The following is a 14309-nucleotide window of genomic DNA, read 5'->3' on the forward strand; positions in this document are numbered from 1 at the left end:
TCTATAATAGCTGCTTATGATCATCATGATTATTGTCTTCATTTCTTTAGGATTTTTTCACATGGAGGAGTATAAAAGAGAGAGAAACAGAAATTAGACTGACAGAGAGAGAGAGAAAGACAATTTTTAAGATTGATATCTTTGTTTTTGAAATTTGATTTGTCAAATATCAATTTGCCAAATCATGAAGTTGGTTGAGTTTTTTCTTCTTCTTTTTTGCAATTTTCTTTGGTGTGTTTTCTTATCTTGTTTCTTTTTTCTTTTTTTTTTTTTTTTTTCTGGATGGAGTGTTAATGTTCTTAAATTGAATTTTCTTTTTTTTATAAAAAAAAATAAAATGTAAAAAAGGGCTTTTATTTTATTTGGTTTTGTTCTTAAATTGGGATGTGTTATATAATCACAAGGCCAGGCAGGTCTAATTTTTTTGTTTCGTATCTTCATTGAATTATATGTGATTAACAAAAAATCATCAACAATTTTATATTTCATTGATTAATTTGTGGGTTTTTTTTTATTTTATATTTATTTTTTTATTTTTAAATGTTTTTTAAGTGCATATCAAACTGGGGAATTATAATAATATTATTTTTTCAATAATAAATCCACCAAAGAAGTGTTTTTTTTTTTGCCATGTTAGAATATTATCTGAACTTTGTTTGAAAAAAAAAAACAAAAAAAAAAAATAATTTTTTTCACCATTATATTGTATTCTTGGGATAAACAAAGAATCATCAAAAGTAAGAAACAAATCAAATATACTACTTTTATAATGATGAAAAACCTCATTTATAGTTATAAATTTATGATGTATGTAACTTTAATTTGTGAAGAAATAAAATCATGTTAGAACATACTCTGAAAAACTCTCTAGCTTAGCTAACCTAATTTCATTCAATCTTGATTCTTGATTCTTTTTATCAATCACTAAAAAATGAATCTCATTACATACATCTCTTTTAATGTCTTCTTCGTGAAATTAGACTATTTCTTTTCATTTCATCTTTACATTCTACAATGTGACACAGAAGAAAGTACACACTAAAATGGCATCATCAAGCTCCTACAATTCGCCGTGTGCAGCCTGCAAGTTCCTGCGTAGGAAATGCATGCCAGGGTGCATATTCGCGCCCTATTTCCCACCCGAAGAGCCTCAAAAATTCGCCAACGTGCACAAAATCTTCGGAGCAAGCAACGTCACCAAACTCCTGAACGAGCTCCTCCCTCACCAGAGGGAGGACGCCGTCAACTCCTTAGCCTACGAGGCCGAGGCGAGGGTCAGGGACCCCGTCTACGGCTGTGTAGGGGCCATATCTTACCTTCAACGCCAAGTACAAAAGCTTCAAAAGGAGCTTGATGCAGCCAATGCGGATCTTCTTCGTTACGCTTGTAACGATATCAACTCTACCACGGGCGCAATGCAGGGGATGGGGGGTATCCCTCCACCTCCTCCTCCTCCTCCTCGGCAGCCTCTCGATCAGTTCGGCAGCTATTATCAGCCTACTGATCTTAACTCACAGATGATGCAGCCTTACCCTTATTTACCATGGAATGACATGAATAATGTTGATCAAAGAGGAGGTGATGATGATCAAGGTAACATGTGATCTTATTGATTTATATAAAAAGGTTTCCTAGCTAATTAAGCTAATTAGAGATGGCATATATATAATTAAGGTGAGAATTATATAACTCATCATCATATATATATATATATATATATATATATATATATATATATATATATATATATATATATATAGTATTTCTATATTATTTGATATATGCTTCTCTTTAGCTAGGTTGTTACCCTTAATTTTATTATTTGAATTTCTACTTTTTAGTTGGAGTCATTGGATTTCCATTTTTTTTTTGTGGGTGTTATCATATTTTTGGGGCTTATATATATGAAATAATTCAAGTATTTATATAAATGTGTATTCCTTGGATTATCAATTGTGATGTTTTGTGTTGTAATGCTATATATGGTCTTATTGATGAATCTTGGTTATGAAATTGTGTTGTGTATACGCTTGAGAAACTTCAAATTAGTGATATTTCTGTTATTTTTCCGGAAACAAAAAAACCCCCCAAAATACCCCCTTATGATTCTCCAAAATTTCCAAAACACCCCCTTTAAGTCCCTAATTAGGCTACCAAAACATCTCAAGGGTATTCATCTTCAACATAACACGGTTTTGAATTTGGTGTATACGCTTCAATATCATAAAATTCTCTTTGTTTTCGATTTAATCTATCTATATAACTTGACTCCATGATTTAGTTGCATTCAAGAGGCCGATTAGATATTAGCTTTGAAGTTTGAAGGTGTCAACTTTGATCAATACATTGATTTAGGCCTAGCTAAATTTGGGGGGTTCAATTCATGGTGTGCTAATTGGATGCTCTAGTTGCATGCTTTCCTTTTGTACTCCTACAAGTGATTTGTAAGAAGCTTAAATTAAATCCTATCATTAAGCTGGTTTTTCGAGAAAAGGTCGAAATTTGATTATTTGATGCTTAGTCTAAGGTAAACCAAGGTTGTCATCTATGATCTCTATGTGTTTCAGGTTTAAATTAACATGCTTTCAGATGACTTCCATGAGGAGGTATGATGAACTATAGACCTCTAGTTGGGTGATTTTTAGCCATGTTATTAACAGATTTTCTTTTAACTTAGAATAAAAAAAGAACCGTTAATGAAACTATGGATAGGTTAAGATTCTTGATAAACTGATGTTTATGTGCTAGCTCCACATATTTTGTTGAATTTTGAGTTAAGATCTTATGTCCCAAGTCTAGTTTTGATCCATTTAAAGGTTAGCTTAGATAAGTTGTAAAGTTATTAATTATCGATGGACTCAAGTGATGTGATAAGATAATTGACGTTGGGACATGAATTGAATTGGAATATAATAGATCAACTTGTAACTTAAATTTGGCTATTCCCGAGTCATTGAATGGTATTTTTTTGAAAGAAAAACCCAAAGTAGAGTCTTGAGTCTACTCTCGGATAGAGGTTTAGAGTTCTTAATTGGAAAATGTGTGTTTGTGTGTGTTAAGAGCTATAAGTTGCACTAGAGTGTCTTATTTAATAAGCTAATAATAGTATATAGCTCATTTCATTTATAAGCAAAGGGGAAATAAAGAATTCATACGCGTGCAAGTAGAGCTCCTTACATGTCACCGTTTAACGGTGTAAGTAAACACAAGATAAGAGTATATATTTATGCTACTTAGTGAATTATTAAAGGAGGATTCCCTAGCTAGAAGCTCAAGTCTAAGCCTTAATTATATTCCTTTTACACATATTTAGCTAATTATATTCTCACTTTGTTGGTGCTTTTGTTTCTTAATTTCAAGGACCACATATTTGCTTAATATTTCTCCCTAATCTTCTAGATCATTAACTTGTTTAAGTTGATGGTTTATTTCCAAAGTTCGAAAAGTTAAGTGCTTATGGCCGGTCCTGAAGCATCTAAACTTACTAATTATGGAAACGGAATAAGTTAAAGGGTTTTGATAATCATATTAATTATCGATCACACTCTTTCTCGACAGAGTTGATCAACTTGTGCACCGATTTACATTTTTTCTTTATAGGGTATCGCTAGCCATCAACTTCAAGTAGCACTAAAGTATAGCTAGATATATATGTGCTATATTACATTACATAATTCTCAGCATATATAGCTATGTCTCTTCATAAGGTAGCTTGCCTCCACCAAACAAACACCACTCAAGTTTAAAAAGTGTGACATATATTCTGTCCAAAAGTGTCAAGTTCTTAGTTTTTTACCCACAGTATATGGTTTTAACCAGCAGTTAAAAGAGTGGTATATGACTATATTTGTACATACATGCATATTTATAACTTAGATACACTTGTAGAAATATAAATGAATATGGCATAAGAAGCAGGAATATACATGAAGTATATATTGTTGTAATGTCATTTTCTTTGAGTGTGGTGGTGCACAATCAAAGTACTCAAATTAAACTGTTTTCTTCTTTTACATTTCCTTTCTCTTCATGATTTAGGCTCTGGATTCCTCAACATACTCATGCATATTCTGCTCCTTTCCTGTTCAAATATGAATGCTGTATTATTGAAAAAAAATTCATGATGGATTTTCATTAAATAGCTTCAAATTCTTCTTCTTCTTTTTTTTAGGGTAAAATTTCAAATTTATCACTCTTATCACATAATTTTTGTAAAGATATCATATCTCAAATTAAAAAGTATGGAGTATATGATCTGAGTATTATAATAAGGTTTTTAAAAGTATTAGATTAAAAAAAATGAAGTTACAAAAATATTACCGCAATGTATTTCATTTTATCTCTTTACTTTTCATATAAAGATATTTTAACTTTATGAAAGAATATTTGAATTGCCTGAAATTATAATGATAATCTTTCTAATTATAAGGAGTCCTTTTTAAATTTTGAGCTCAATTTCAAATATTAAGGGTTCGTTTGGCATTGCTGTGGTTTTCTGTTTTTTGATTTTTTGTTTTTTAAAAGTATATGACATATGCCTCATAATGAATCAAAAATTATTTAAACTTATTAAAATCATGATAATTTTGAAAACTGACAACTAAAAAGTGGAAACACTTTTTTCTTGTTTCTTATTTTTGGTTTTTGGTTTTCAAAAAAACAAAACACTGAAAACCAAAAATGATGCCAAACAAGCCCTAATATTTTGGTTTTAGTTCAATTTTTCAATACAAAAATAATTTATTTAAGTATTAATTGTTGACATGTCACCAATTTCAATGACATAATATAATGTTAAAAAAATGGTATAAAAATTAAGTAATTATCTAAATTAAATAAAAGAAATTGTGTGCAATAATAGAGGTAAAATACGTTTTATAATTTTAGGACATTTTGTGAAAAACTACTTTATAAAGCATTTTTTTTGCGAGAAACTACCTAATAAAAAAAAAATTATAAGAAAGTACCTTATAAAAGTATAAATTTTGTAAGAGACTACCCTTGGTCGAAAAGTCATCGTTGACTTTCATTTTCCGGCGTTGATCATGTCACGTGCCAATTAAAAAAAAGGATAAAAGGGTGAATTAAAAGTCAAGTGATTGGCACGTGATGTGGTCAATGCCGGAAAATGAATGTCAATAGTGACTTTCCGACCAATGGGTATAACATTTACCCGTTTATAAGGTAGTTTTTTACAACATTTTTTTGATTAGGTAGTTTCTCGCAAAAAAAAATGTTTTATAAGGTAGTTTTTCACAAATATCCATAATTTTAATTAAGTTTGTAATGATGATTGAACAATATTATATGTGTTCTATTTTAATTGTGTTGATATATTCCATGTATATATGCATTATGCATTATACTATAGTTATTTTATGCTTTAATATCCTAAAATAACTTTTTAGGCTTAATTTCACCAAGAACATACATTTTATAACTATAAGAGTTATGTTTTCTCAAATAGTTGGACTACATAGGACTGACTATGCATGAAATTTCTATTACTTCTTATTTTATTAATTAAAAGTCATTTTGGGGATGAATTGAAACAATTACTTCAATTTATTTGACCCTCATCACTTAAGCATGAAAGTTAACTCCAAATTACAATTTGACAACTATACATTTTTTTTTTTTCTTTTGTTCACTTTTTGTTAAAAATGTAATAAGCAATGGACATTTTTCGAAAATTTTAGTTAAAACAAGCTCAATGTTTGAAAAGGTTCAACTAACTTCACATACTACGTACATGATATGACCAAGCTTCACTATAAAGTGTATTGTTTCTTTTAATTTAAAGATTAAATTATATACTTATATATGGATCAAATTAACATAAATATTTGAAACCCTACCAACAATATAAGAAAGAATTTAAAAATATTTCCTCAAATCTCTTTTTGATCTAGAAATAAGAAATAGATAAACTATGAACTTTAAAAGCATTATTGTGATCCCTTAGATATGATCTTGATCTCAACCATCCTCTCACTATAAAAATTTAAAAAATAAATAAAAACTTAATTTTCTTCCCAAATCAAATAAATATACAAAGGGCCCACATCTTGATGAATTTAATCTTAAACAGTGGTTTAGGTAACAGTTGAGATTTTCTCATCATGTTTTTGGATCCACAAAAAGGAAGAAAAATAAAGGGTTATTCATTCCCACTTGTCCCATACAATAATTTCTTGCCTCTTTGTCCCAATTCTTTCACTGTTACTTAAGTCCTATATCTACAGACTACTTATTCAAAAAACACCAGTTGCCAGTACTACTGCAGCCATTTAGTACCTTTACATTTTTATTATACACATTCTATTCTTCATGCATACTGTACTAGCTACTCTGACCAAAGCTAACACATAAATATCTGCAATTAGTATATATATTACAGAGTAGTTGAAGCATACCCGGTAATTAAGACAACGAACAAGATTTAGCTCACTTGATAAGACTCTTGATACCTTTTGAGGGAGTTCAAATCTTGTCAAGCTAATGCTTGCATATCATGAGGCCGGGTGGAGATTCTCTTATAACCTTTCCCCTGACTCCCTTACCTGAACTACAAATACTGGACCAAAAAATTAGGAGTATTAAATATATGGTTGCCGCCTACATACACTAGGGCTTAGTAATTTAATCAAATCCATTTAAGATTACTACTACCTTATTTACACCAATTAAGTACAAAGTATATTTTTATTATAATTATCTATTTATATAGATAAAATATGGAGTAATTAACATGTACTATGGTTTATTGTTAGAAACTTGAAAAGTATAATTACACTACATACTCTTCATATATTAGTGGACACTTGATATATAGTGGAAGTAGTCAAGTAGCTAGTTAATTAGAGTTGCGAAATCATGGATTGTTGATTGAATAATTAGCAGAGAATGATTCTTATGAAAAAGATAAAGTATAGAATAATTAGGGTTAGGGTTTTTGACTGTTGACCAAAAACATAAAAAGAGCATAGTTGGTTGATTATTCCCTTTCTAACCTACTGTTTGACAATGCATATGTTTGCTTAATTATAGCAATAACAAGGGATAATTTGATGCATATTTATAGAATATAAAACTACATATTAATTAAACATTAGTACTAACATACATAAAGTCAAATAAATAAATAAAAATAATAAATATAGTGACAAGCACTATTTAAGAAACAGTGGAACATTAATGTTGCAGACTTTATTAAATTATTTTTTTTTTCTTCAGAATATGAATATTATGATGAATGAGTAACAGTTGAAGAGTTACATTCACATTCGCATTCGCATGTCTCTTTATAATTTCCAGAAATGTAATTGGAGGCTTGAAATTGGTGAGTGATTAAATGGGATATTTAAAGAGAGAGAGATTGGAAAATCCGTCCCCCCCTTTCTTTGTTTCTTTATTTCTCCTGAAAAGTTGAGAGCATGTCACGTCCATCAAACACTCTTCTATGTCTCTATGTGGTATGACTCTCCCTTCCTCGGCCTCTCTCCCTTTCTTTTGGCCTCCTTGCATTAAAGATAGTCGTGTGTTGTGTCTCGTGTCGGGCCCGCGTGTCTTGCTACTACTGGTTAGCCACAACATACGGCTAAGCACACTTGCTATGTGTAGTGCCGCTGAATTTTCAAAGAACAACGAACCCAACTCTAACCTATTCTTTTGAGCTGTATTTTTCTGCTTTCTTATATTTGTACTGCTTTTCTCCACTATGCTGACACCTGATGTGCTCAACAGCTCAAAAGAACAACGCCTAAGTGTCGATATGTTGTGTTTGTATTGTGTTGTTATTGCATGTCTTAGTCAAATTTAGTTTAATTTACTATCATAAGGGGTGATCATGTTACACCTTCTCTTATTGATTGTAAAAAAAAAAAAAAAAAAAGGGTACCACACCTGCCTAGTGCCTACATGCGTACTTTTTTGTGATAGGTTGTGTTGGCCCTGCCTAACCAACCCAGTGTCATCTTTAGTTACATGTATACCAAAAAGAATATAAGCCAAATTGAATTTAAGCTTGGATTAAAGTAGATTATTTTGGATTTCAAAGCTTTTGGTCAAAACTCAAGAACCACATTATTTTAGGTCAAATTTGGATCAGGTTTGGAAGTTTAAAACCTATAGTTATCCCATATTATTACTTGATTATAAAACGCATAGTACAGTTAGTGCATACGAACGTTGTAGAGGATTGAGAACCACTCCGTATTGTTTCATACTTAAACGTAAAACTATTATATAGGATTGTGAACAAGCAATAATAACAGTAAGCAATAATAATAATAATACAGTTAATTTGATATATTTGAGGTGTAAAAATACAGTACAGAGCAAACAGTTAGCCCATTAAGGTTTCATGTTGAAGCTTTTTGTGAAACATTTCAATCACACACGCATAACGACAACATTAAAAGTTGTTATCACTCATATTAATTAAAGATTGAATCTTGTTAGAGGTTTGACAAAGTTGAATAATCATGAAAAAGCTAGAGTCCAAATAAAACTTTCTATTAGGTATATCGATCATCTCCTAATTGGAACAAAAACTAAGATTAGTGGCTATATATTCAAAAATCCTAGCCCCTACATTAAGAAGATCTCCATTGTATAGGTTAGCTTTTTAAGAATGCTAACTTTTTCTACTTTATTGCTTCTCTTGATTGTGATCTAAAGTTTTGTATCTTCTCTTTGATTGGAATTGTATGTTCTACTTCTACTAATTTTGTGTTAAACATATATCATGCATATTTTTTTGTTAAATTTATTATCGGTGTCAATTGTGTATTGTTCATAGCTTTCATACCAACCATACATATAAGTTTTAATAAAACAATCAAAAAGGTAATTTGGGTGTGTGATTGTAATGTTTCCACCATATATGTTACAAAGTAGGTTTAAGGTCACTAATTACACGTATACAGTTGATTTTAAAAGTGAATGTAACATGTCCACCATGTTACATAGTAGGTTTTAGGTCACTAATTTCACACATACAGTTGATTTTAACAGTGAATGTAACATGTGCAATGAAAATATACCGTAAATATTACAGTACATCAAAGACTTACACCACCTTAAACTGTTACGGATTATTATCTAAATTAATTGACATTTACCACTATGTATACAATGAATGAATGTTCCTATATTGACACGTTGATGCTTGTTACATAACTTACATATATTGTGTCATTATATATATGATGTAACGGAGGTCCACAAATAATGAACTAAGGTATGACTACTCTGAAATGTGATTATTATTTTTTCTTATATACAAAAAATCAACCAATGTCTTTATTTTCAGTAGAAGATCGAAGACGTAAAAAAGAAGTAAAGAGAATTGAGTTGATAAAACTTTTAAATGGCAGATCAGAAGATAGAAAAGACAGATAGTTAACCCCCACCAACTATGTGTGTGTGTATATGTAGTTAGTGTTTTGGATTTTTGAGGTTGGAATTTTTGAACAATCAATTTGGCTTTATTGACATGAAATATAATGTAGTTGAAAAAAAGTTATAATCTGAAAAGTTACTCGTATTAAACATGAGATGTTCCAGCCACTATTTGAAATCATGATATGGAATTTTTGTGATTGAGATGAGATAAGTATATGTACGTAACTAGTTGTTTAAGAGATGACTTATTTGTGTAATTTATGAGTCAACTTTTTACACTGATAATTGCTAAGTTTGAGGAGCCAAAACTCTAATCAATACAAATTCCTTCATAAATTAAGAAAACTGTTAAACGTAGAGGATGTGGATTGAAATTGAGTCTGTTTAAATTATTCATAGTACAGAGTATTTTATTACATCATGATAGTCCATGTTATCATTCCATTATAAAATTGCCAAGATGTTTTAAAGGTATTTGCGAATTATTTTGATAATTTTTGGGATAGTCTCATGTAATAGTTTGTGACAACTTCCTACTTTGATTGCGAGGTGTGATAGAATATGAATTATCTAATATTTTCTTTGCTTTTTTACTTGCAACTAACTTTGGTGATTTATAAATAAACAAAAATATAGTCATGCATGCATGTAGCACACGTCTTGTTATAATTATTATTCGTCTCAAATTAATACTATTTTATTATTGTAATAATAATTTTATTTGCATATTGATAATTAAAGATAATAACAATTAAAATAATGCATCGGCAAGGATGAAAGCTAAAGGAAAACCAAATGAAATATTGAATGATTGTTTATTTGAATACCTAATTAATTAGCCCTACTAATTCTAGCATATTGTACTTTGTATAAATATATAGGAGATCAATGAAATCATCACAAGATTGTCTCTCATGTTAGTACCATAGTATGAGCCAGAGAGGAATAATTGGGGCAGGACTTCATGGGACATTGTGGCTCATCATATCATATAGCTAATATATAAAGCTAAACTTTTAGCCAGGTCACAAGACAGCGACACTCGACGCTTCAACTTTTCGCCAAGTGTTGCGCCACGTTGGATAGATTTACATAAAATAAGATACAATTGTTAGTTTAGAGTTTTATTTTTGATAAAATATCAATATTTCAGATGTATAAATTGAATTATAATTTTATTCAAAAAAATTATTAGATTATAATTCTCAAAAATTATCACAAAAAATTATTTTTTATATCATAATATTTTTTTTGAGCGAATGAAGTAGTTTAAAGCATAAAACATTCATTTATATTATATACTAATCGGTTAAAATAATATACTTCACAATCCAATAGAATTTTATTACTACTATGTAGACCTGTCAATTAGAGTAGGGTCATGAGTCATATCGGATTGAGTCACTTTAGGTTACGAGTCAAGAAATCTTCAACCCTTGTCCAAAGTTTTGGGTTCGGGTCAACCCAACGAGCTTTAAATATTTATTTTATTTAATTTATTTTTTGCTAATTTTTTATTTTTTATTTTTAATGTATTGAATTAAATCGAACATTTCCACTAACATTATTATTAGTCATTACATGCCTACTAGTAGCAAATTAAATCGTCACAAAAGCATATCAATTCCTAACTAATTTTATATTAATGATATATTTTATAATTTGACATGAAGATTAAAAAATTATCTTAAAATTTAATAAAAAACCCGGGGCACAAAACTAGTTATTATATTTAAATTATGTATAAATTACATATATATATCCATTATGTTATGCTACTATAATTTATAACTCCTACAAAAAGAAATCTTATGTTCCACAAAAATCCAAAGTACAACATATATACACCCACCACGACCGCCGTTCCAAGTGATAACTCAAAAACTCCAAAAGTACTAGCATGAAATAAAATTACATAATTATTAAGACATTATCTTTCGAAATAAATCCAAAACTCCCTATATTTTATACATCACCACTTCAATAAGTTATTTTGTTGGAGAATTTAGAGTATTTAGTTGATTATTATTCATGTTATGTTAAGTTTAAGTCATTTGGTTAAGGTGTCATGACTTAGACACATATGATTAAGGTAGTAGTATACAAATAATCAAGAGAAAAGATTTCAGTTTCAGTTTCTCTTGCATTAGTATGGTAGTTTCTTGATGCATTATAAATTGTGTATCAATTGATGACTAATTATGCATTGTTTAATGCATGTCTTAATACATTGTTTAAGACATGTTTTAATGCATTGCTTTAGTTTCATATCTCTTGATAACATTTTGCCGGTTAATGCATTGTTATTACTTAATGCATGTCTTAATGCATTGTTAAAAGTATGTTTTATGACATTGTTCAACGCATGACATAAAACATTGTTTTAATGCATGACTAAATGCGTTGTTACGTTTTGTAAAATGTAATACGTACTACTATCTTATATATATATATGAGAAACTCCTCATATGATGAATGAAGGTTGAGAGATGAAATATAATTTCTATCTTATCACTTTGGCATAGAGAGTTATTATCAGTTGTTCATTTTCACAAAATCACAAACACTTTTATACATTGAATTGCTATCATCCTACAAGTGATAGTAATTGTTCTTCGTTGTATCTCCTGAGTAATTTCCGTGATACCCGGTTGTAGTATAGGGTCGGAATTATACTTTTGGGAAAGTGATCCCGTTCACGCCTCAAAGGTTTTTCCAATAATTTCATTTCCATTCTTTGTGACCCTTGTTTACTAGAAAATCCCCAACATATTTGACTAATAATATATATGTACATTGAACAACACTTTAAAGTAGTGCAAATATCAATTAATTGAGGCTTGGGTTAAGTGCACTAGTTTAACTACTTTTGGCTAAAAATCATTCCTAGATTCGTAATATCCAACTTCAAAATCACAATTTAGTGCATGTAATCATAACTTCATAATACATCAAAAGATCAAATGCTAAATCATTGATCAATTATTTCGGCTTACCTAAAAAGGTATTTAATTTCATGCATCATATACACAAAGTATATGACAAATAATGATATTCAATCTAAATTAGAAGAACTAAATCTATGAAAAGATTATATTTTTTGAGGAGGATATATATATGACATAGAATATCATAATATATATGCAAAACATTATAATTTATTTAGGATTTGGACCTCACCTAACCAATAATAGAGCTTTAAGCACGCCAAGATATGAAAAGGACGGTTTATGTGTCTAACAAACTATACAACTATCAAATTTATTAAAGTGATGATATTGGAATTATTGGTTGATAAGTAACCAATTATGCACTGATCTTCTTTTGGCAGATTGCCAATGATGAAAAAATGATGATTAGTAATTCAATTCGTTATATTTTTAGCTCATTAATTAATATACTCAACTTATATTCTAATTAAAGTTACCGGCATATAGTAAAGGCATAAAAATCCTTATTTAATTTGCATGAAACAATTGATTTACACTATCTAATACGGAGTAGATCATTACTTTTGAAAGTTATATGACTTATATGTAATAAGTATGGTCAAATTGATAAGTTTTTTATTAGTTTTAGTGATAGATTTAAATTTGACCCACTAATAATTAAAGGCAGCGACTTTAGTTCCTCATCAAAAACAAAACCATATGATCTTTTCATTAATTTGTTTATTAGGTAATAGAATGAAAAATTCAAATGAGATCGATTACCACCTTTCTAATTAAGTGATATTATTCTTAATGTGCACTTCTTAATAATCAAATACAAATTATAATGTGACAATATTTTATATTAGTCAATAAGATAGAACAACATTAGCAATTCAATCAGTTACCCAATAATAGATCATAATTATGGACATATGAGGGATGCAGGTTTAGTAAGATCATTATTCTCCGTACCATTTTTAAAATTTAGTGAGAGTGAGACCAAAATACCAATTGCAGTAGTGTAAGGGTAAAAATATGATCCTCTATGACTAACTATAGTTACAGCAAACTTAAAGAAACAAGCTAAAGAAAAGTAGGGCAAATATTAAACCATATATCTTGTGTGTGGTATTTCAATTGCACAATTGATTGTACAATATGTAGAATAGTAGAGTACTACTAAGATTTTCCTTTAAAAATAAATAAAACTATTTTGCTCATGGAGAAGATTCATACTAAATAAGAAAGGTTGCGAGAGTTATATCATATGCTGATATGCATGATCTAAGATTTCAGCCAATAAAGTCATGACCTAATGTTTAAAACTGATGTTCGGTATATAATAGGTTATAAGTTTAAATCTCAAACGTTCATAATAAAACTTTTTTATTTTTTAATTTACATTAATATTTAACTATATAAATATAAGATTAGGACATTGATATGTATGCAAAATTTAAATGTATTAATTATTTTGAAACAAAGTAAGTTTAATTTGTACGGAGTCCTTATAGTTCATTCACACCCATCTAATATTTACAAATGTGGACCAAGCAAGATTGTTGGAGTTGGTGAGGAACTCATCTTGTGATTTTAAGGTCACGAAATTTCGAACCCCACCAACTAAAATTTGCTTGGGTCGTTGGGAATAGCTAGGGGGATTCGATTACCTCCCCCTCTAGTCCTCCATTATCAAACATTGACGTGCAGAGCTGAATCGGTTTAACTTGTTAGAGGTGCTGATTCAGTAGAATTTTTTACCTTACTTTAAAAAAAATGTTTAAAATTATAGGAAAAATTATTGAAAAACAACCGACCAACTACCCACGTCTAGCAGGTAAGTTATTAAAGAGTTGTCGCCGCCTTGGAGATATTAACAGATATGGAGAATATTACGATATCCTCTTTACAATTCATATTCATAGAATATTAATATAATGTTTTTTTTATATGCTTCTAGTGCAACTT

The 14309-nt window shown here is 29.5% G+C and overlaps 1 protein-coding gene across 1 annotated transcript; it reads left to right on the forward strand.

Moving 5' to 3' along the window:
• Positions 1-1019: 1019 nt before the first annotated feature.
• LOC145568314 (protein LATERAL ORGAN BOUNDARIES-like) lies at positions 1020-1690 on the forward strand. Its single transcript, XM_081627742.1, has one exon. The coding sequence runs from the start codon at positions 1044-1046 to the stop codon at positions 1602-1604; it is 561 nt and encodes a 186-aa protein (XP_081483868.1). The 5' UTR covers positions 1020-1043; the 3' UTR covers positions 1605-1690.
• The last annotated feature ends 12619 nt before the right edge of the window (positions 1691-14309 follow it).

The sequence above is a fragment of the Chenopodium album genome, chromosome 11, assembly GCF_948465745.1.
Source record: "Chenopodium album chromosome 11, dcCheAlbu1.1, whole genome shotgun sequence".
Classification (NCBI taxonomy): Eukaryota; Viridiplantae; Streptophyta; class Magnoliopsida; order Caryophyllales; family Amaranthaceae; genus Chenopodium; species Chenopodium album.

Coding starts and splice junctions, on each gene's coding strand:
- LOC145568314 (XM_081627742.1), top strand. CDS start 1,044: ATGGCATCATCAAGCTCCTACAATTCGCCGTGTGCAGCCTGCAAGTTC.